This window comes from Mustelus asterias, chromosome 4 (genome assembly GCF_964213995.1).
Source record: "Mustelus asterias chromosome 4, sMusAst1.hap1.1, whole genome shotgun sequence".
NCBI lineage: Eukaryota > Metazoa > Chordata > Chondrichthyes > Carcharhiniformes > Triakidae > Mustelus > Mustelus asterias.
Window position 1 is genome coordinate 27,675,219 of NC_135804.1, and position 23,457 is coordinate 27,698,675.

At 43.9% G+C, this 23,457-nt stretch overlaps 1 protein-coding gene across 1 annotated transcript in view; it reads left to right on the forward strand.

Annotated features, from left to right (window-relative positions):
- Positions 1-15,781, forward strand: part of cpne7 (copine VII) — a 152,434-nt gene extending 136,653 nt beyond the window's left edge. Inside the window, exons 12-15 of the mRNA XM_078210237.1 lie at positions 4,569-4,620; positions 7,236-7,369; positions 8,835-9,071; positions 15,474-15,781. Of these exons, the coding sequence (XP_078066363.1) occupies positions 4,569-4,620; positions 7,236-7,369; positions 8,835-9,071; positions 15,474-15,611 (561 nt within the window). The 3' untranslated portion in view covers positions 15,612-15,781. The remainder of the gene's footprint in view (positions 1-4,568; positions 4,621-7,235; positions 7,370-8,834; positions 9,072-15,473) is intronic.
- Positions 15,782-23,457: the final 7,676 nt, after the last annotated feature.

The following is a 23,457-nucleotide window of genomic DNA, read 5'->3' on the forward strand; positions in this document are numbered from 1 at the left end:
CGGTGTAGACTCGATGGGCCGAATGGCCTCTTTCTACACTGTAGGGTTTCTATGATTTCTATGATTTCTATGTGCTGGTTAGGTGTATTGGCCATGCTAAATTCTCCCTCAGTTTACCCGAACAGGTGCCGGAGAGTGGCGACTGGGGGATTTTCACAGTAACTTCATTGCAGTGTTAATGTAAGCCTGCTTGTGACACTAATAAATAAACTTTACAACTTATGTCCAGCTACAAAATGCGGTGGAAGTAATTTCTGTCAAAATTCTACCCCAAGTAATGTGCCTGATTGGGTGGATTGGCCATGCTAAATTGCCCCTTAGTGTCCCGGGGACTAGCTAGGGTAAATGCATGGGGTTATGGGGATAGGGCCTGGGTGGGATTGTAGTCAGTGCAGACTTGATGGGTCGAATGGCCTCCTTCTGTACAGTAAGGTTCAATGATTCTATGATTCTGAATTTCCTAATGTGATTTTTCCATCCTGTATCTAAGTATCTCTGATCTGCCTTTATTAACCTGAGGGTCAGCAGAGCCCCATGTTTTCTGTTGTTCCACTCACAATTCATTCGGGGTACGTTTGAATAGGAAATGTAATGTGAGGCTGTGGCTTAGAGCAGTTGAAATAGCTTTGAGCCTGAAATAGTTATTACAGCAGAATTGTACATTTTGCAGGTGATTTCCATTCTGTGATTTTCATTTGGACACTGGACTGATTTCAGGGTTCTTGTGGGATTGTGAGGCCGCTGGAGTATTTTGCCATAAACCTCACAATGAGCTTCTCAAGCACAGGCATCAGATTCCCACTTTAGCCTGTCATTATCATGGAAGAGACGAAGGAGAGCATGGATGAAAGGACAGTGAGGTGAAGTCAGTGCCCTGATAAAACATGCAGCATAAGCCCTAGGAAAAGGTGGTGAGGAACTGTACAGTAAAATAGTGCACTTTATGATGGAGGCAATAGACAACTTTTGAATAGAAGACGCCCAGTAATGTATGTGCCCTGCTGCCACTGCTGTCCATTCCTATCTCCGTGAGGGTCACTGTCATACAGTTTTACAACACTGCCTTATTTCCGGCGGCTGCAAAATGTGTACAACATGAATAAGGGTGCGGTTTGGATATTTATTCATCAGACAATTCACATAACTTTCTTCAAAGCTGGGGAATTCATCCAATTTGGCAAAACAACAAGGCAACAGCATGATAGGGCCATCTTTCCAAAGGCGGCACAGATAGCACCACTGTTGCTTTGTGAGCTCCCACAGCACATTCCCTTAACAGCCCTGAGCAGAAATAGCCACCACGCATTCAATATCCAGATTGTGTGTCGGCAATTCAGCAGTGAAAGAGTTGGCACCTAGTGCCACTGCCAACTAGCTCCCTCCACATGGCATGTGAAACAAGTTTCCATGCTTTCCTCCCATGGGCACACAACAATCTGCTTCTCTGCTGCATCACATTCAGGAAGTTCTGTAGGCCATTTTCTCTGTAAAGGTTTGAGCCTTTCTTTGTCTCGTACCAATGCTCTGACCCCTTCTTTGGATGCCAGTGGCAAACCTCAGCACTTGTTCATAAAGTGGCATAAAAACGGACAGCCCCTGACATTGAGCTCAATCTAGCAACAGGGATGTTGTTCGTTAGCCTGTGGACTTTCTCAAGGCTACACTGTTAATTTTCAAGCTCTCTCAGCTTAATATTTCCATGTTACACAGGATTTGTGTTAGTTAATTCATTTCAGAAGCACTTAAGTTGACCGTACAAATGTGAGTCGCGTCCGAATGCACCAGATGTGTCAGACTGGTGGAGTGTTACATTGCCAATTTATGTCAACTCCCAGATGCCACCTCCCAGAATTCCAGTCCCATTTATCTCAGATGATAGAGTGCTGGATAGGTGTAGCTTGACTTATAAATGGGAAGTAATGGCAGTCATTATGAATGGTCAGTCATATTGACCACATGTTTCTTTCATGGTGCATCGTGCAATCACTGGGATATTTTGCCCAGGCCTCCACATCCCTCACGATGTGAGTTTCTCAAGCACAGGTAGAAGGTTGTCTGATTAGACAATTATCCTTTTTCTCCAAATGCGGCCTTCAGATTGGAATTCAATTCAGAAAGGAAAAAAATCCTCTTTCACGGTACTTCCCTTGAGATCCAGTGGTTTTATATTAAACAGTTGATGTATAGAGTGGGAGGAGGCCGCGGGGTTAAGTTGGTTAAGTTAAATTTATTTATTAGTCACAAGTAAAGCTTACATTAACACTGCAATGAAGTTACTGTGAAATTTCCCTAATCGCCACACTCTGGTGCCTGTTCGGGTCAATGCACCTAACCAGTACGTCTTTCAGACTGGAGCAAGGCTTTTAGGCAATTGTAAATAAGGACCTTAACATTTGCTAAAATCTCAAGTAATTATGATTTCTAAACGTGCTTGTTCCTTATTACTCCTGGTTTGATAAAACGAGCTGCAATTTTCCAGTAAAATGAATGGAATGATGAGCAGACTGAAGAACAGATTGGGTTAACACTTTATAAAGACAAAAAATGCTGGGGAAACTCAGCAACTCTGACAGCATCTGTGGAAAGAGAATAGAGCTAACATTTTGAGTCTGGATGACCCGGGGCTTTCTGTTTTTGTTTCAGATCTCAGCATCTGCAGTATTTTACCTTTACCTTGGGTTAACACAATAATCGGGTTATCTTATGTGGATAGGTTGGATAGGTTGGGCTTGTTTCCACTAGAGTTTGGAAGAGTGAGGAGTGACTTGGTTGAAGTATATAAGATCCTGAACGGTATTGACAAGGTGGACGTGGAAAGGATGTTTCCTCTTATGTGTGAGTTCAGAACTAGGGGGCACTCTTTTAAAATTAGGGGTCAACGTTTAGGACAGAGATGAGGAGAATATTTTCTCTCAGAGGGTTATGCAACTTTGGAACTCACTGCCTCAGAAGACGGGGGACATTGAATATTCTTAAGGCAGAGATAGATTCTTGTTAAGCAAGGGAATCAAAGGTTATCATGGTAAATGGGGATTGTGGAACTCAACACAAACAGATCAACCATGATCTTATTGAATGGCAGAGCAAGCTCGAGGGACTAAATGGTCCACTTCTCTGCACCTATTTGTATTTGTATGGCACAGTGGTTAGCACTGCTGCCTCACAGCACCAGGGGTCCGGGTTTGATTCCCGGCCTGGATCGCTGTCTGTGCAGTGTCTGCTCGTTCTCCTTGTAATTGCATGGGTTTCCTTTGGGTGCTCCTGTTTCCTCCCACAGTCTGAAAGACCTGCTGGTTAGGTTAGGTGCATTGGCCATGCTAAATTCTCCCTCAGTGTAACCCGAACAAGCACTGGAGTGTGGCGACTCGGGGATTTTCACAGTAACTTCATTGCAGTGTTAATGTATGCCAACTTGTGACACAAATAAATAAACTTTTAAATTTTAAAAGTATGTATCCTTCACTCCTGAGATCAAGTTTGAATTCAGTCACAGGCATTATGCTGAAGGCACTTTCTATTTTCACTACATGGACCTTGCATAAGATTATTTTGGGAAATCTCAGTTTCATTGGCCACAAATCCACAAGACGTAATTGCCCAAAACTTGGCATGACTTGGTACAGAATTGAATTCTCAGTCTGACACTGTTGGTGGTTCCTGTAAGAAATACTGCTATTGTATGGAGGTGCTTTCCTAAGTTTGTGTTGAGGAGAGCTGGGCTGGAGGCTCAGTCTCTTACTCTGCATGTCATTTAGCAACATTTGATGGTGAAACAAGGTGCCAGAAAATGGGAAAATATTCAGTTCTCCAGAACCACTATCTTTCACCTGCCACAAAATATACCAAAGCAAAATTAAGGCCGGGATTTTCCAGTCCTTCCTGCCAATGGGATCTTCCAGTCCCACTGAAGGCAATATCTATAAATGGGTTTCTTGAGGACATGGCCAGTGAGCACTGCAAATGTCCATTGGCTTCAGCGGGATCGGAAAATCCTGCTGGCAGCCAATGGCGAGCTCCCTCTGCTGCTGGAAAACCGGGGCGGCGGGGGCAGAATAAAATTTGAAATGAAAAGTAATAATTTTCCCGCATATACCAGACCTGATTTTTATTTCTGATCAGGGCTCATTCTTTGATGATGGGTCTGATGGAAGAACAAACTCTGCGACGGAATGACATGAGTACCGTTAATTTTCTGTTCCTTCAAACAACATTGTTGTCGGTGCGGTATCGGAAGGCATTATCTGTTGCGACTTTGTAAACAATAATAGCACTCTCGCACCAACGATGGATAGATTTGTCTCAAAATTAAATTTAATATTAGCCAGATGCTGCCTGCTTACACTGTGAGTCGATGTGACTTTCATTATCCTGAATAGAAAAGGGAAGCTTCACACACGAATCATTACGTGGTATAATTGCAAACTCAGCATGAGTCATCTTCATGGTCTCTTTTCCAATGGAGAATGAGTAGGTCATGCCAAGTGCAGCTTAGATCAGCTGAGATAATGGAATACTGTCTCCTGGTGAATGGAAGTCATTTCGTTTCACTGGATTACTTTCTTTTACAGGTTTCACATAATTTTGCCATCAATTTCAATTCGGAAGATGATGAATGTGAAGGTGAGCTGAAACCACTTTCACCCAATTGAAGATGTGGCTTTCCTGTCATTTTTGTGTCACTGTGATCTAGTTTACGCTTCATGGTGATGCAGACCTGCCAGTACGACTATAGGGTCAGATCCCAGTGTGAGACCTTACCTAAGGAGACCCTCTTTCACACCAGTTTACACTGTGGAGCACAACTCCAGCTTGTGGTAATAAAATGTCAGAGAATCCCTACAGTGCAGAAGGAGGCCATTTGGTTCTTTGTGTCTGCACCGACAACAATCCCACTCAGGCCCTATCCCCGTAACCCCACATTATTACCCTGCTAATCCCCCTGCCACTAAGGGTCAATTTAGCATGGCCAATCAACCTAACCTACACGTCTTTGGACTGTGGGAGGAAACCCATGCACCCACGGGGAGAACGTGCAAACTCCGCACAGACAATGACCCAAGGCCGGAATTGAACCCGTGTCCCTGGTGCTGTGAGGCAGCAGTGCCAATCACTGTGTCACCGTGCCGTGCCGTGTAGGTACAGAAGATGGTGGAATGTTTCCAGTCCTTTTGACTCTCCTTCAGAGGCAGAGGGACTCGAAACGTTATCTCTGTTCCTCTCGCCACAGATGCTTCTACACCTGCCCAGATTTTCCAGATGTTTTTGTTTTTATTTCAGGCTTCCAGGATCTGCAATATTTTGCTTGTATTCCAGTGTGTGGTGTCAAACTGAGATCAAAATATATTCACAGGCCATATTTTTCAGTGATGGTTTTCAAACAGATTCTCCTGTCCACCTTGTTGAACCATTCAGAATTTATCAGCTGTGATTTTGCTTGGACTCAGATGGTTAATAGTGCTTTTGTTGGCTAACAGAGTAAAATCCAGGCAGATAAAACAAACTGCATATTGCTGGCTCCCGACTAATTCTCTAATTACCCATCTCTGATTGACAGCACAGTGTAATCACAGCCTGAAGTGGAAAAGGCCTATATTGACTGGTTGATCAGTCACAGCCACTTCCAATATCACACAGCAAAGTTTGTCAGAAGTTCCACGGCTTCATGTTTGCTGTTAAATATTCATTATCGCAATGCTCAGTGCAAACCATTCACAAAGGTTACAAAATTAGAATGAGTGATTGACTAAGACTGGAGGAGAAGACTGACAGCACAGACATGTGGGGCAGCGCGGTGGCATAGTGGTTAGCACTTCTGCCTCACAGCGCTGGGAACACTGGTTCAATTCCGACCTTGGAATACTGCCTGTGCGGAGTCTGCATATTCTCCCAGTGTCTGCACGGGTTTCCGTGGGTGCTCCGGTTTTCTCCCACAGTCCAGAGATGTGCAGGTTAGGTGGATTAGCCATGCTAATTTTGCCCCTTGATGTCGCAAGGTTAGATGGATTAGCCATGGTAAATATGTGGGGTTACAGGGATAGGGCAGGGATGAGAGCCTGGTTAAGATACTCTGTCAGAGGATTGGTGCAGACTCGATGGACTGAATGGCCTCTTCTGCACTGTAGGGATTCGATGATATGAGAGAATCCAGAGAGGTGGTAAAGGTGGTAATGTTGGGTGACAAAAGTGTGCATCCCCACGACTTCATTTTGGTAAATAATATCTACCTAATTTATAAATAAATGTTCATGTTGAAGTTGCAATTTTCTCCTGCCAAACACTCCGGAGCAGCAATGCTATTGCCTCAAACCCCCACCACAAAATCCACCCCCTCCCCTGCATTGACACTGGCCCTTCCCCTGTCAGACCAGTCACCAGTTCAGAGTTCTGTACACTCCAAGCTGTGAGTCTGAACCTATATCTTCTCCATCACAATGTTCACCTAGTCCCCATAATTTCCCACCTCCCATCCCTACTTCCTCATCCATGTCTTTGGGCCAATCTCTGGTGTTGCGCACTGTCAGAAGCTTTGCTAAAACCTAAATCTTAAATCCTCCGGGTTTCCTTGTCACTCAGCGTTTCATTCTCTCAGAGAAGTCCAATGATTTCCCAAATCATTCCACAATGTGCTGAAGGTACAGCTCGTTTCAGAAGCAAATGAATGACATCAGGCGAGAGCAATCTCAAAAAATGGTTCGGGACTAGCACAAATGAATATATAACCTGTTTCAATGTCTGTGGAGCCCCAGTTTCTGCTGCTGGAGGACTGGCTGTGTGGGCATGAAAGGCCTAAATCTCATGCTTTTAAAAAATTAATTTGTGGGGCATGGGCATCGCTGGCTGGCCAGCATTTATTGCCCATCCCTAGTTGCCCGAGGGCAGTTGAGAGTCAACCACTTTGCTGTGGCTCTGGAGTCACATGTAGGCCAGACCAGATAAGGATGGCAGATTTCCTTCCCTAAAGGACATGAGTGAACCGGATGGGTTGTTCCGACAATCGACAATGGTTTCATGGTCATCAGTCGATTCTTAATTCCAGATCTTTAAAAATTGAATTCAAATTCCACCATCTGCCGTGGCGGGATTTGTACCCGGGTCCCCAGAACATTAGCTTCTGGATTAATAGACTAGTGATAATACCACTATGCTATTGCCTCCCCTTTTGTATATTATGCTTTATTTTGCTGTGGATATACGAGAGCAACTTGTAACTGAATTCTATCTTTCTTTTGTTAAAGGAATCCAGGGAGTTGTTGAGTCATATCAGAGCTGTTTACCCAAAATCCAGCTCTATGGCCCAACCAATGTGTCCCCGATCATAGGGAAAGTGGCTAAGGTGGCTGCTGAGGAGGAGAAGACAAAAGAAGCATCAGTATGTATATCTTATCTTAAAAAAAAACGATAGACCTCAGAAACGTACAGATGGTACACTCAGAAACGTACAGATGGTACACTTGCAATGTAGCAATTAGAAATCTGTATACACACTAGTTGGTCTTTTAGTCCCTGCCTGGTGTTACTGGGACCTGGGAAGAGACCAATATGTTGGGTGGAATTCTCCAGCCTTGCTGGTCTAAAAGCCGGAAATTCCCGTCCGACTATCAATGGGGTTTCACATTGTCTGCAACCCGCCCGCTAAGATTCCAGCGGCGGGCGGGTTAGGAGCATTCTGGCCATTATTTTAGGGTATTTAACTGGATCAGTGGGTTAACGCACTATGCTATTGCCTCCCCTTTTGTATATTATGCTAAATTTATGCTAAATTTACATCTTGTAAAATTACACTTAGCACATCAGATGTACAAGTTTCAAGTACCATTTCAAACACGATACAAGTTCAAAGGTATCCCAATGCAGTCTACTTATTTATACAGTGCATTTACAAGCACTCATCACAGAGGGTGACTTACTCCACTGTTTCCGCTTATTACTTAGACACAAATGTCCATCAAATACTTATCAATCAGGGGCTCTCAGCTTCCAGCTTTGATTCTTGGTCTGTGCTACATTGCTGATCTCAGTTTGATAGGGTGAATTGATTTTAACATCCCTCGGCTTGCAATGCAAAAAGAAACTACCAGGATTCTTTCAGTGAGCAGCCACCATCGCTCCACTCCCCATGGTTTTGATTGAAAAATGCTCACGTATGTTTGATTAATACATGGGTTCAGCTGTGAAAGCCCCCCTGAATGAATGGGGCTCAATGTATAAGCTCACATGGATGGCAAGGTGGCACAGTGGTTAGCACTGCTGCCTCACAGTGTCAGGGACCCGGGTTTGAATCCCGGCTTGGGTTACTGGCTGTGTGGAGTTTGCACGTTCTCCCTGTGGGTTTCCTCCGGGTGCTCTGGTTTCCTCCCACAGTCCGAAAGACGTGCTGGTTAGGTGAATTAGCCATGCTAAGTTGCCCCTTAGTGTCAAGGGGGGTTAGCAGGGTAAATAGTGGAGTTACAGGGATAGGGCCTGGGTGGGAGTGTTGTTGGTGCAGACTCGCTGGGCTGAAAGGCTTCCTTCTGCACTGTAGTGATTCTATGATTCTATGAAAAGAAAAAGCTTTGCACTTACATAGCGCCTTGGACGTTCCCAGGATTTCCAAACAGGCTTCACAGCTGAACAGAGACTGGACGGCAGCTGATGCAGCCACTCCCCACCTGAAGTTGACACCTTTCATAGTTTTGGAGACAATAGTAACAATTATGCAGTTCAGTAGTTTTGTATACGATGACACTTGCCAAATAACTGGAAAAGTGATATAATGGTGAATAATTTCTACTTGCTTCGAGGGTTTTATGTGGGAACTTCCTGGTCTGATTGTACCTTTTTTTAAATCTTTGCAGCAATACTTTATCCTGCTGATCCTAACGGATGGTGTTGTCACTGACATGGCAGATACAAGGGAGGCGATAGTCCGAGCATCATATCTACCAATGTCCATCATCATTGTCGGTGTGGGTAACGCAGATTTTACAGATATGCAGATACTGGATGGTGATGATGGGGTTTTGCGATCCCCAAAAGGAGAGCCTGCACTACGAGACATTGTCCAGTTTGTCCCATTCCGTGAATTCAAAAATGTAAGGACTAAAATATTTTTTGAATTCTGCTTCTTATTATAGAGGTATTTGATTCAACATCATGATAGGAGAGGGTTACATAGAGATACATGAGGTTTTTAAACTCAGGCAGTTAAACTAAGGAGTCACCTATTCATTCCCCGGTTTTAGTCGATGGCATAGAGCACCATAAAGTAAATAACGGCCTGGTTTTTTTGTGGATTTGGGCCACTTTTAAGAAGCAGGCAGCACCTGTTTGCAGGATTCTTGCCCCATTCCCATTTCCAGCAATGTTTGCCACCCAGGCGCAGCCCTCTTGACCTTGCCAGCTCCAATAAGGGAGTGGGCACTTCTAACCTTCCGCAAATTTGCTGACGTTGGGCCCACTTTGTTAGACATGGTTCATGGCACCTCAGAAGAGCCATTCACCGCTAAAGAATCCTAGTCTCAAGTCTGGAAGCAAAGGAAAAATAATTATGCTTTTAAAAAAAAAACATTGTTTCATTTACCTTCTCAATAGGTTATCAATCAAATATGGGCATTAAAAGTCCCATTGAGGAAACCTCTAATGCACCCCTCACACCTCTTAATTCTGCCAAATAAGCACACATGCATTGAAAAACATCTTCTAAGAAAGATCAGGTGATTACAATATAATAAAGGTGTCAGTCACACATAGCTAGAACTCCCCTTTGCAACTGAGTATACAGACTCCCACTGAGTTGAGTTCATTAGCCATTCTTGGATTTCAGCCGAGCATTCATAATAAGGTCTTCTGGAAAAATGGATGACAGCCATCTACTCAACCGACCTTTGTTGATACAGTTTCCGGATGGCTTTGTTATGAATGTTTGGCTGAGCTCCAAGAATGACTAATGGACTCACCTCAGTAGAGGTCTGTTTGTCAAAAGGGGCTGTTGGCTATGTGTGATTGGTCTCTTTATTAGCTTGTAAAAGCCTGATCTTCCTTTGAAGAGGTTTTCAACTTATGTGTTTGTTTGAATAAGATGAAGAGATGTGAAGTGGATCAAAGCTTCCCTCAGTGACAATTTCCACTGCCTATGTTTGACAGATTTATGAGAGAATAAGAGGGACAAAGTTTTTCAAAGGGAATGTTGAATGGCTGTTTTTTATTCCATTTTCTCATGGGCCTTGCAAAGATTTGTTGATGTAATTATATGACTCATTGGTTGGGTAGCTGGTACCAGGTTGATACCAGAGATGAGGGGTGTTGATTATGAGGAGAGACTGAGCAGATTAGGTTTGTACTCGTTGGAATTTAGAAGGCTGAGGGGGGGATCTTATAGAGACCTATAAGATAATGAAGGGGCTGGATAGGGTAGAGGTGAAGAGATTCCTTCCACTTAGAAAGGAAGCTAGAACTAGAGGGCACAGCCTCAAAATAAAGGAGGGTCAGTTTAGGACAGAGTTGAGGAGGAACTTCTTCTCTCAGAGGGTGGTGAATCTCTGGAATTCTCTGCCCACTGAAGTGGTGGAGGCTACCTCGTTGAATATGTTCAAATCACGGATAGATGGATTCCTGATCGGTAAGGGAATTAGGGGTTATGGGGATCAGGCGGGTAAGTGGAACTGATCCACTTCAGATCAGCCATGATCTTATTGAATAGTGGGGCAGGCTCGAGGGGCTAGATGGCCTACTCCTGCTCCTATTTCTTATGTTCTTATGCATACAGCTGGGTGAGAGGGCAATGAGGAGGGAGGCATGGAAAGGCCATGGAGGGGACGTGGGAGATATGAAAGCCCATGTGGCATGGAGGGCATGGAGATATAAGGGGGCTTGGGAAAGCAGATATGAGAGGCATGGAGAGGGCAGGGGATGGGTATGGATGAGGGGAGGATGAGGGCTAGTGGCTCTAACAATATAACAACTGGACTAATGGTCCAGCAAAGAGAGACAGGCCTTCATACCTTCAGCCTCACCAGCAGCTCACCTCCAGTGCCACCCTGGGCCTGCCTTCAGAGGCAGCAAGCCCCTCTGTAGCCGAAGCTCCCCTCCACTCCAAACAAGGAAAGAGCATGGCCGGCCAGGCTCCTCCAGGAAGGAGGCAGGATTGCAGAGTTGAGAAAATTTCCCAACTCCTGATATCTGTCCCCTTGATGAAACTCCAGCCCAGTGATTCAGAAAAATCCTTCAAAAGGAAGTGAACAACTTCTGATTCAGTAAAACATGGACTTGAAGTGGGTATTGGAGGATACTAATGAAGATGATGTGCTGAACAGGGTAGGTGAGGTTAAAATTGACTGATATTTCTTTTAAGACTGAGGATAAGACTTCCTCTTTGTGTGTTGCTTTCCTCCATGATTCTTTGATTCACCTGAATGGTACATTGGTCTAGTCAGTGCGACACTTGATCTAGTGTCAAATCAATCTTGGGAAAGTGTGAAATTGAATCTAATTAATCTTGTAATTTGTGATCTGGTACTGGAAAATGACGGTGAAATCTATTCATTGTTGTAAGAACTCAACTGGTTCACAAATGTACTTGTGATAAACATTGGCTTGCCAGTTTTGCCCATATTCAAGGAATAAATATAAAAAAGGTTCTCTACCAATACCACGTTAAAGCCAAGGACTCAAAGGTGAATGAAACGCATGAGGAGGTCTCACTTCCTTATTTTTGTCTTCTCTTTAAGCAATCGGCCCTTCTCTGGGCTCTGGCTAAGAGTGAGAGCTCAGTAAGCAGGGACTGTGACCACGATTCCATGTCCCATTACCCCTTGTTTCAGTACGTTAAGGTTCTAATCTAAGCAGCATGATGTTTTTTTACACCATCAGACCTAGGTTGCTACTGCCCTTTTAGGGAGCCGTGTGTTATCCAATTGGGAGGTACTTTTATTTCCTTTTCTGTCTAGCCAGTCGTAGCTGGGGACTCACCTGAGATAGCTTCTCCTCCTGGAAGTCCCCCAAGCATCTATTCTTAACCTCCTCCTGTTTCTAATCAGTGGTATCATTCCAAAATACAGCAGCAGGTTCCTCGTCTACACTCACAACACCCAGCACTTCCTCCCCACCACCTCGCCTCCCCTTCCACTGCAACTGAGCTGTCCTGTTGTTCGTTTGACATCGAGTGCTGGACAAGCAGCAGTTTAATCCAATTTAATACTGGGAAGACTGAAGCCATTGTTTTAGGATCCTGCCACAAACTCAGTTTCCTCATTGTTGACTCCATCCCTGTCTCTGGCCATTGTAAGAAGTTTAACCACACCAGGTTAAAGTCCAACAGGTTTATTTGGTAGCAAAAGCCACACAAGCCTTCGGAGCCCCAAGCCCCTTCTTCAGGTAAGTGGGAATTCTGTTCACAAACAGGGCATATAAAGACACAAACTTTATATGCCCTGTTTGTGAACAGAATTCCCACTCACCTGAAAAAGGGGCTTGGGGCTCCGAAAGCTTGTGTGGCTTTTGCTACCAAATAAACCTGTTGGACTTCAACCTGGTGTTGTTAAACTCTTACTGTGTTTACCCCAGTCCAATGCCGGCATCTCCACATTCTGGCCATTGTCTCAGACGGAAGCAGACAACCTCGCTGTTTCTATTGAACCTTGTAATGAGCTTTCAATCTCATATCCAAGAATAATATTTCCATTTCCACAATGCCATGATTTTCTACCCTTGCCTCAGCTTAAGTCCAGCTGAAACCTTCATCTATGCTGTTCTTACTTCTTGACTTGAATATTTATTGGTCTCCTGGGCTTCCCTAATCCTAACCGCCCATCTTTTTATCTTAAATCACATCCTAAATCGCACTGTTCTGTTTATCTATTGACCCTTTCTTTGCTGGTCTACATTAGTTTTTAGTCTGATAAAGGGTGAGTTTTAAATTTCTCTCATCTTCATTTTCAAATCCCTTGACAGTCCTTGTCCCTCTAGCCTCATTCGGCCCTACAACCTTCCCAGTCTTTTGCACTAATTCTATTCTGGCTTTTTGAGCATTCTAGTCCACCATTGGCAGCTGTGTTTCTCCCAGGCTCCGGAATACTATCCCTAAAAGTCTCTCTGCTTCTTTCCTCTATTGACGCACCTTAAAATCTATCTCTTCTACTAAGCTGTCATAATGGTCCAGATATTGTGGTAGGAGTGACGGTGAAAGTGTCAGCATTTGCCTTATTATTCCTCTGAAACTGACAGAATTTTCTGGAGCCCACACATGTACAGTTAAACACTAAATTGATGTCAGTGATTCTTTGCTCCCCCACAAGAGGCACTATTGAAGATTCCCCCCGACTATAATAAAGTAGAAATCACTGAATTGATGAAAATTTGCACTTTTATGCCCTCATACTCATTGAAAAAGTCTCTTGAAGAAGTTACACCTTGCTGAATGAGGTGAAAGTGGGCTTTTAATGGTGGGCTCGCTTATTAATTGATACTGAGCAGCCGAACTGACCCCGCAAAACTAATTTTGTAGTTGGCAATATGTCAAATTTGTCCTTTATGTAAGGAAATAATGTTTAAAAATTAATATTAATAGGTTTTAGTATCATGTTACAGCTTCTTCCTTAATCCCATTTGTATGTCCTAATCGTTTCTTTTTCTCTCTGTGTAAAATATTTAAGTAAATGTGAAAGATTCATAGCAACATAAAAACTAGAAGCAGGAGTAGGCCATTCAGCCCTTTCAGCCTGCTCTGCCATTTATTTTGATCATGGGTGATCATCGAATTCAATATCTTGATACCCCCCCATATCCCTTAATCCCTTTAGCCCCAAGAGCTTTATCTAATTTTTTCTTGATTCCAAACAATTCTTCACATTCCAATCTGTATTTATCTTGCAATTGTGTCTTTGCCTATATATGCCGTGTTTGTGAACCTACCTCCACTCACCTGATGAAGGAGTAGCGCTCCAAAATCTCATGATTCCAAATAAGCCTGTTGGACTTTAACCTGGTGTTGTGAGACTTCTTGCTAATTTCTTCCTTAAATCAGGCAACATTTTGACCTCAACTACTTTCTGTGATAGTGAATTCCACACATTCACCACCCTCTGGGTGAAGAAATTTCTCCTCACCTCAGTTCTAAAATTCAGTGCATTTTACTTTCTGTTTGTGAAGAAGTGTAGACATTTGAAAATACTTCTATATGTGCTTGACTTCTTGCTCTGTTTGATGTCATCACTGTTACTGGACTCCTGGAGATCCCCTTGACTTGACACATTTAAACTGAAATTCAAAGTGCCAAATGAGCATGAAAATGGGAGAGAATCACGTCCATATTTTCAGCGATCTCTCAGACATGATCTTATACCACTTACTGCAAAAAAAGAGGCAAAGTGTGATTCACGCCAGTAGGGGGAGTGGACAGTATCTATTCTCATCAGAAAGCCAGCTGATGACCGCTAGAGGTCACCATTGAGCAAGCGCCAATCTCTCAGTGTTATGTGTATAAGTGTACACAGAACTCAGAGATCTGTCACTCCCATAACCCCCACGCCAGGATATCAACCCCGATTGCAGAATGCGCAGTCCTCCCCATCCACCCTCCTTTCGGCCCAGCCCCTTTAGCCTAGTCCCCATAGGCCCTGCCCCTTTCAGGTCTCAGCTCTCCCATTAGACTCTGTCCCTTGGCACTGCTTGGTGCCCGGTTGGCAGTGCCAGGGTGCCCAGTGGGCAGTGCCAGGCTAGCAGTGCTAGGCTGATACTGCCCAAAGGCCCCTGCCCCACTTGCCCCCAACTACCCAGGCAGCCTCAATGGCCTCTGGTCCCACTGCTGAGGCCATCATGACAGGTCCCCATTGCTGTTATGTCAAGTCAGCCCGGGATGGAATTGAGATTTAAATATTCTAATCATCCCTTCCTGGGTGTGAGGCTGATCACGCTGGCTTCATAGAGCCAGTAATATTGCGAGAGGCGAGAAACCGGGCACAAACTCTTGGATTTTGGCCTCCCTCGCGATCTTACCAGCTTGCCACGCCAATTGACCAGAGGGATGAGCTGGTAAGATCGTCCCTCACTTCTTCAAGGACTGTGGTGTATGCCATCGCTTCATCACTGACTGCAAATTCTGAGCTAAAACCTTCTTATTTACCTCAAGGTCAAATTTTATCTTAAAATGCTGCTCTGAAGCACCTTCGGATGTTTAATTATGTTAAAGACACTAGCTGGAATTTTACCGGCATGCTGTCCCCAATTCCGGCATTCTCCATTGGCCTCAGACGGGGTCTTACGAGCCTTGGGCGGGCATGCCGGTAAAATTCCAGCCGCTATGTAAGTTAAATGCAAGTTGTTTTGGTGAAGAAATGTAGACATTTGAGACCAACTTAGTCATGGAGATAATGCTCGTTAAAACTTGAATTAATTAATTTTGTTTTTAACTGTACGGCTCTTTGATAGCTTTTGAAATCCAATAAGCTGAAACAAGAAAGAAGTTGGTTTCTCCATTGATGCCTTGATCTGTGTTGCAGGCCTCCCCAGCAGCTCTGGCCAAATGTGTCTTAGCAGAGGTTCCGAAGCAAGTTGTGGAATATTACAGTTACAAGGCCATCGCACCAAAATGTCCGACTGTGGACTCTTCTGAGTCAGCATGTACAACACCTGAATAAACCGACTGATGTTTACAAGTGGAAGCCTCTGAAGAGAGAATGAGCTGGCAGTCTGTGAAAATAATATTCATGTAATGTAACTGGTTTTCTACATTTTAAGATTTTAAAAAAGTCATCCAACGATTTTCATTGCTCGAGTAAACAAACTGCAAGGCCCTTGGCAATGATCGACCACATGTCAATATTGAAAAATAGAACTGGACAATATTCTGCCAATACCCAATCACATCATATTGCTCCAGTTTCGAATTAATGGCACATAGATCTCGCCTGGAGTGAATAGAGGTGTAAACGGAAAATGGATGTAGGAACAGGATGTTTTACCTTCCAGAGCTGTTGGCACATGACACGAAGAATCCCCTCAAAAAACAGTAAAAGCCGCTGCAGAAAGCAAACCACACATGTGGGACATGTTGTGTGGTTCCTGCATCCTTGGTTTCATAGTTAGTCTGAAGATTTTGATTGTAGATTCGAACCCCCCCCCCCCCCCTCCTCCCCACCCCCATATTTAAGACACAGCCCCATATAAAATGTGCTGCATACTGGGAAAATGTTTTTTGCATAATTAGAAAATGTTTTCTTTGCTTGTTTTTCTTTGATGCATGAAGCAATTGGCATGCACAACACTAAAACTGAAGGGGAAAACTGCAATCGTGATGGGACAAAAGGGGAAAAGTGCCATTTTGGTCCAGAGACACTATAACAAAAAGCATGTCGTAATATTTCTGAATGGATCGGTGAGAGGATGAATTTGTTCTACCACCTGGAGTGACATGAAATAGCTGGAGGTCGGTTGACAATTGTAACACAAGGAAGTCCCTGATGCTAGCTGTGTCAGGATATACACTGGACACATCCCAGGGAGGGAATGCTTCGGTGGACTCTCTCCAAGGTTCCATAGTAATCAACACAATAATAGCAGAGGCAGGGATTTGGTTGTCTACCTGTTGGAGAAGAGTGCATGCTTGGAACATACGTAAAGGAAGATATGAAATGTGTTAGAAAGAAGACATTATTAAAAGGGCACTGACTTTATGGAAAAGCTCTTGGCAAACCCTTTTTATTTCCAGAGAGTGTAAGGGGAGCTGGAATAACCACAATTTTTCTTAAGTCCTGTTCAAGTAATATCTTGGTACTTTTTAAGATATATTTCCCCTTTTTTGGGGCATCCCTTCCTGGAAATAGCACAACTTTAAATGCATAAAGTCAGTGCCCAATACCTTAATGTCAGAAATGCACTGAGTGAGATAACGTGGAGCTTCATTCAGTTTCCAGGTAGATGTGGAAATAGAATGGAGAGTTGAGTGTAGCACCACTAGGATTCCTCCGGTATTGACTGGAAATAGAAGAATGATACAGTATTTGGGTTGTTAGAGCTGCGTAACAAAAACATGAATCAAGCTGGGTTATAAAGGGGAGCGTAGGTCATTTCTGCTGGTGGAAAGAGGGACAGGATAGAAAGGAGGGAAGATGCAAAATCACTGAAAGAGACACAATAGCAAAGGGATGTCTGACAGCGGAGAAGGGGGTGAAGCACATCAACGAAGGGGAAGTGGAAGATACGCACAATTGAGTCTAATTTCCTTTGTGTGCTCAGATAATTTTGCTGCCAAACTCCTAATGGCCAGTATTAAATTCACACTGTTAACTTACGTTGTTAATGCAAAATAATTTACAAAATTGTTTCTGGATTTTTGCCAATGTCTGTTTTACGCTTTCTCGTGCAATTGTACCACAAACATAGTGTCAGTATGAAGTGGCTCACTCTGCGTTGACATTGCAATTAAAGTGTAAGTGAAGCATAAAACCATCAGTCAGGATCCAGCCCGACACCAGGTTAGAACGGAGTGAGATTTTTTAGGGTTCCAGTACTTTGCTTCACAATCAAGTTGGGGCTAAGGTTGGGATTTGCAATAAACAACAGCACTGGTCGGAAGTGGTAACCACTTCTCAGTAATGCTAAAGGTGCGGTGTAAACGGAAGCTAGATAGATGTCTTTAAAAGGAAAATGAAAACAAAACCTGCTGGAGATACTGAATGTCGAAAGAACAGAAGTCAGCTGAAATTTTGGGTGAAGAACCTTTCTTCAGAAAACTGTCTTCGATGACAGATGGAATCGTAACCCAACCCTTCGCGTTGAAAACTGATGGGGTGGGACTAATCGCGTGTTTTATACTTGGCCCAATTTTACCATCCTTGACTTCCAAAGGGAGGTAGAATTGAACGAGGTGTAAAGCAAACAGCATTCCAATTGGATCAATTTCTGCTGTGTGAGCTATGTTAACGTAATGCCCTATATCATAGCTTTGGCCATTGCTAAATGAATTTGGACAAGATATCAGTGAATCATACAGTGCAGAAGAGGCCCTTCGGCCCATCGAGTTTGCACTGACACCTGACCTCCCATTTACCAGCACTTGGCCCATAGCTTTGATTGTCATGATGTGCCAAGTGCTCCTCTAGGTGCTTATATAAGGATGTGAGGCAACCCGCCTCTACCACCCTCCCATATCCTCATAAATTTGTGGGATTTGATTTTTTAAAAAATTCTCATTTACAACTCAATACTTTGGCAATCAAAAGAGTTTATTTATTATTCACAAGTAGGCTTACATTAACACTGCAATGAAGTTACTGTGAAAATCCCCTAGTAATAAAATGAAAATAGATATGATTAAGCGTGACATAATTATAATCTTGACTTTGAAGATTAGTTTTAAATATTTCGACATTTTTAGGCAGTCCTTGCAATTCTAACTTATGAAACAAACAGCCCTCCGGCAAAGTTGTATCCAGTTTATAATGGTTTTGTAGTGAAGCAATGAATTATACTTAAACTAGACCTTAGGGGCTTTTGCTTTCCAAATAAAACACTAAAGGTCAGGAGCTATCGTCATTCCTCATCAGAGATCTTTAGTTCTATCCAGGGGCTTTTAACAATTTCAAATAATGGGTTAGAGTCTCAACAGAAATCTGTTGCAAGGATTACAAAGACTTTAAAGGGCCACAAAATACACTGAATAATCTGAACACATTACCAGCCCTGCCTCTTAAGCATAATTGTTAGCCCTGCAGGTTGTCACTGCTTTTAATGCAAGATCTGAAAGAAGTCTTTTTGCACCAATCTGAGATTCACTGGAATGCAATGCCATCGCGGAAATACCGGGTGGCATTCTCCAGCCCTTCCCGCTTTCGGGATCTTCCAGTCCCACCCAAGTCGGACCCCTGCTGCGGGTTCCCCGACAGCGGCACAGGTGAGGAATGTAAATCGTCATTGGCTTAGGTGGGAGCAGCAGATCACGCCGGCAGCCAATGGCAAGCCGTCTTTGCTGTAAGAGAACCTCCCCCTCACCCCCCATGAGGAGGCTGGAGAATTCCACCCAGTGTTTCAGTAATTATGCTAAATCTGCATTAAGTAACACAGCACCGAGTCAGTGATTGCGTTAATAAGAGCAAATACCATGTAGTTCAGACATTTGCTGCTACCATTGGTTTTGGATTTGCGTGATTGATTTTATGATGTCTATATAAATGCACACTTCTTCCTGAAAAGTTCCAGTTGCAGCAATTTGAAATGCATTAACAGTGACACAAAGCATGATGCACAATGATCTTTCCTGTGATGTGCCATCTCATCAGCATGCTTCAAAACTCTATCACAATGAAACATATCAGGAAAACACATACAAACAACCCATTGGACCCATGAAGCAGTTTGCACCTCATCTCAACCTCACAAGATGAAAATATTAAACCTTTGAAAATTTCACCAGATAGGAAATGGACATGAGGTTTACCTTTAGGATATACTCACCATAATCTAAACCAATATCATTGACACTCTGTAGCTTTGTATATTATTTGTTTGCATAAAACCAATTGTCCTGAAGCTTATGAGATTTTTTAAAAAAGTGTTAATGTTCAGTTTGTTTTAGTGACAATTTTTAATTGGCATTTTCTGTTGCAAAAGGAAAATTTACAAAACGAATATCCCACTTAACAACGTTTGCCATAGCTGAACTATCCACAGTAAAATCCGGATCAGTTGAATCCCAGGGAATCCCAGCCTTGGGTGATTGTCTGTGGAGTTTGCATGTTCTTCCAGTGTCTGCGTGGGTTTCCTCCGGGTGCTCCGGTTTCCTCCCACAGGCCAAAGATGTGCAGGTTAGGTGGATTGGCCATGCTAAGTTGTCCCTTAGTATCTCAAGATGTGTAGGTTTGGGGGATTAGTGGGGGTAAATGTGTGGGGTTACGGAGATAGGGCAGGTGTTGGGCCTGAGTAAGATGCTCTGTTGGAGAGTCGGTACAGACTCGATGGGCCAAATGGCCTCCTTCTGCACTGTGGTGATTCTATGATTCTATGAATCTGTCCACAGATTTGTGTTAAGCGGAGCTTCTTGATAGTTGAGGAGACCCCATTCCCACATGAATGCGTCTCTTTGTAACCCGATAAGCCTACAAACATGGTCTACATCACAAACATGGTCTACATCACAAACATGGTCTACATCACAAACATAGATTTAAATGCTAAACAAAAATACAGTTCAGCAGTAAATCTGTGAAAACGTTTTTATTCAATTTGTTCACATCTTCCTTTGGTTTGACCTTATCAAAGGTTGGAGGTTTGCATTGAAAAATATCAGGAGTTATCTGGAAAACTCTGTAATCTTTTTCTGTTTAGTGTGTTGCCTTTGAACGTGAGCGATAAAGTCCACGCTGCTATCATTGCAGTCAAACATGTTTGTGGCGTTTTTGCGCTGCAGTGTGAAATCTCAGAATATATCTCCAATCTTTGCAGCATCACCTCAGGAAACAGTCGGGTGAGTGAGTGGATCTTCATTGGTCTGTTCAGGGTCATTGGCTTCCTAGGGCTTCTCAGCTGAAGAACATCTTGCGCCTACGATGGCTTCATCTGTTTGTTTCACCCTGCACCTTGCAGAATCATCCACCTCCGCCTAATTGTCCATGCTTGTCTCTGCTGGAATTTCCATGTTGACCTCATGGAGGTGAGTGAAATATGCTTCATCTTCGGCTTGTTTGGCCTCACCCTGCTCATCCTCGATCTCAACATCTGGTGGCGTCATAACCCGTTTGAACCAAGCATGATTGACATAGTTGGCAATTGTGGCTTCAGTCACCGTCTACCACATCTTCTTCATCATGAACATGGCCTCTAGAACAGTTGGATTACACTCCTGCTTCTTATCAATGGCCTCGATAACCTGAGAGATCAGCTATTACTGGATTTTCAGATTTCTAATCACCCTCTGAGCCATTGGCTGGAGCTTGGCCGTGGTATTGGGAGGCAGCTTTTCAGTGCCATTCATGTTGGCACAGACCACAGGAGCGACGCGTTCCTTGCTCCTCTTTCTACCATTACATGGTTCACCGTCAAACATCAAAAAATGGTCTGGCAAAAGATGGTAAAATGATCTGATTTCATCCACAATAAAATTGTCTCATAGTGTAGACTCGTTCAAGATAATCGGTGAAACCATTTTGGAGCCAATCATCTGTAATAATTGTTGCACCCTCTCTATTACCATGTGGAAGTTGATGCCATGCCTTGACTTGAATCAGTCCAGCCGTCTATCACTGCAGGTGAGTCAGTCCAGCCGTCTATCGCTGCAGGTGAGTCAGTCCAGCCGTCTATCACTGCAGGTGAGTCAGTCCAGCTGTCTATCACTGCAGGTGAGTCAGTCCAGCCGTCTATCACTACAGGTGAGTCAGTCCAGCCGTCTATCACTGCAGGTGAGTCAGTTCAGCCGTCTATCACTGCAGGTGAGTCAGTCCAGCCGTCTATCACTGCAGGTGAGTCAGTCCAGCCGTCTATCACTGCAGGTGAGTCAGTCCAGCTGTCTATCACTGCAGGTGAGTCAGTCCAGCCGTCTATCACTGCAGGTGAGTCAGTCCAGCCGTCTATCACTGCAGGTGAGTGAGTCAGCCATCTATCACTGCAGGTGAGTCAGTCCAGCTGTCTATCACTGCAGGTGAGTCAGTCCAGCCGTCTATCACTGCAGGTGAGTCAGTCCAGCCGTCTATCACTGCAGGTGAAGCCGATATGTCCCAGCTTGTTTGCCAGGGTGATTCCCCTTTCCTGCGGGATTGGATCGCAAATGGGAACATTCTCTGCTTGGGCTACCCAGAACGACGTTAGCCAAGTTTCTTCCATGCTGGGATAGACAGTGTTCTCATCCTCTTCCCTTCTGGAGGAAATGCCTGTTTGCCAAACTGCTCCAAGATGTTCACCTTGTGTTTGATAATGGTGTTGATAACCTGGTGTTGTTAAAACTCTTACTTTGATAATGGTGGACAGACTCACTGGTGGAATCTCCCTTTGCAATATCTGCTTTCCACCGTGCACCACGTTTTTCCACTTGCTGCGTCAACTTCACCTTCTCTCTGATTGACAACACTTTTAACTTTCTCACCAGTTCAGCCATACTCGCTGGTTTAGCATGGCCATTAACAGGAAGACATCGAGTCGAATGCTGGCTTGCCCAGAGTTGTATCATTTCACGCCCTTGTGTGGTCTAACTCCGCTGTGATTGGTCAGTGCAGTCACATGACAAGCTTAGACACATTCAGCTAACCCGGAGTTACCAGTGTGGAATTCCAGTTTATCACAGACACTATTCTGTGTGATTTGCTATTCTGCTGCCACCATTAGTTCACAACTTCGACATAACCAGAATTATGTACCATTTGGGTTTGACTCATCTGAACTCCACTCTCCCTTCAATGTTTCCCCCATTTTGTGTAACGCAAGATTTATTATTGCAATTTAACAGGTATATTACCAAAGGATATAATTGCAATTTAGTTACAATGAAGAACCAGTCATGTTTAAGTTTTAAGTTAAAACTTATTTATTAGTGTCGCAAGTCAGCTTACATTAACACTGCAATGAAGTGACTATAAAAATCCCCTAGTCGCCACACTCCGGCGCCTGTTCGGTTACACTGAGGGAGAATTTAGCATGGCCAATGCACCCAACCAGCACGTCTTTCAGACTGTGGGAGGAAACTGAAGCACCCGGAGGAAACCCATGCAGACATGGGGAGAATGTGCAAACTTGGCACAGTTACCCGAGGCTGAAATGGAACCCTGGTCCCTGACGCTCTGAGGCAGTAGCGCTAACCACTGTGCCACTGTGCCATCCCCTAGCTGTGCCCCTAGCTATTACCATAAGCCAATCAAATTTTTGACAGAACATATTATGACACTTTATACATCAGTTATCTGCTGATGTCATGGCAACATCAGTCAGCGGCAGATTTGCTTTCCCCATTTTTCCCATCAGTTGATTAATCTGAATTCAAATTCTCAAAAATACACCAGAAGATTGACTAAGGAAACTGTGCATGTCAATCACACCAGGGGGGAACATCTATCAGCTCCCAGTTAATGGTGAACTCTGACTTACATACCACATTACATTGTCTGTGGGTGGCACGGTACCACAGTGGTTAGCACAGCTGCTTCACAGCGCTAGGGACCCGCGTTCGATTCCCGGCTTCGGTCGCTGTGTGCACGGAGTCTGCATGTTCTCCCCGTGTCTGCGTGGGTTTCCTCCGGGTGCTCCGGTTTCCTCCCACATTCTGAAGGATGTGCTGGTAGGTGCATTGACCCGAACAGGTGCCGGAGTGTGGCGACCAGGGGAATTTCATAGTAAATTCATTGCAGCGTTATATGTGACTAATAAATAAACTTTTGAACTTTGACACATTATGGCTGAAATCGACCATCCTCGTTCGTGGCTGGGATTTTCCGGTGCCTCTGAAGGTTAATGGAGTTTTGCTTGGGAATACCAAATTTTTCATTCTCGCTGGCAACAGGTCCC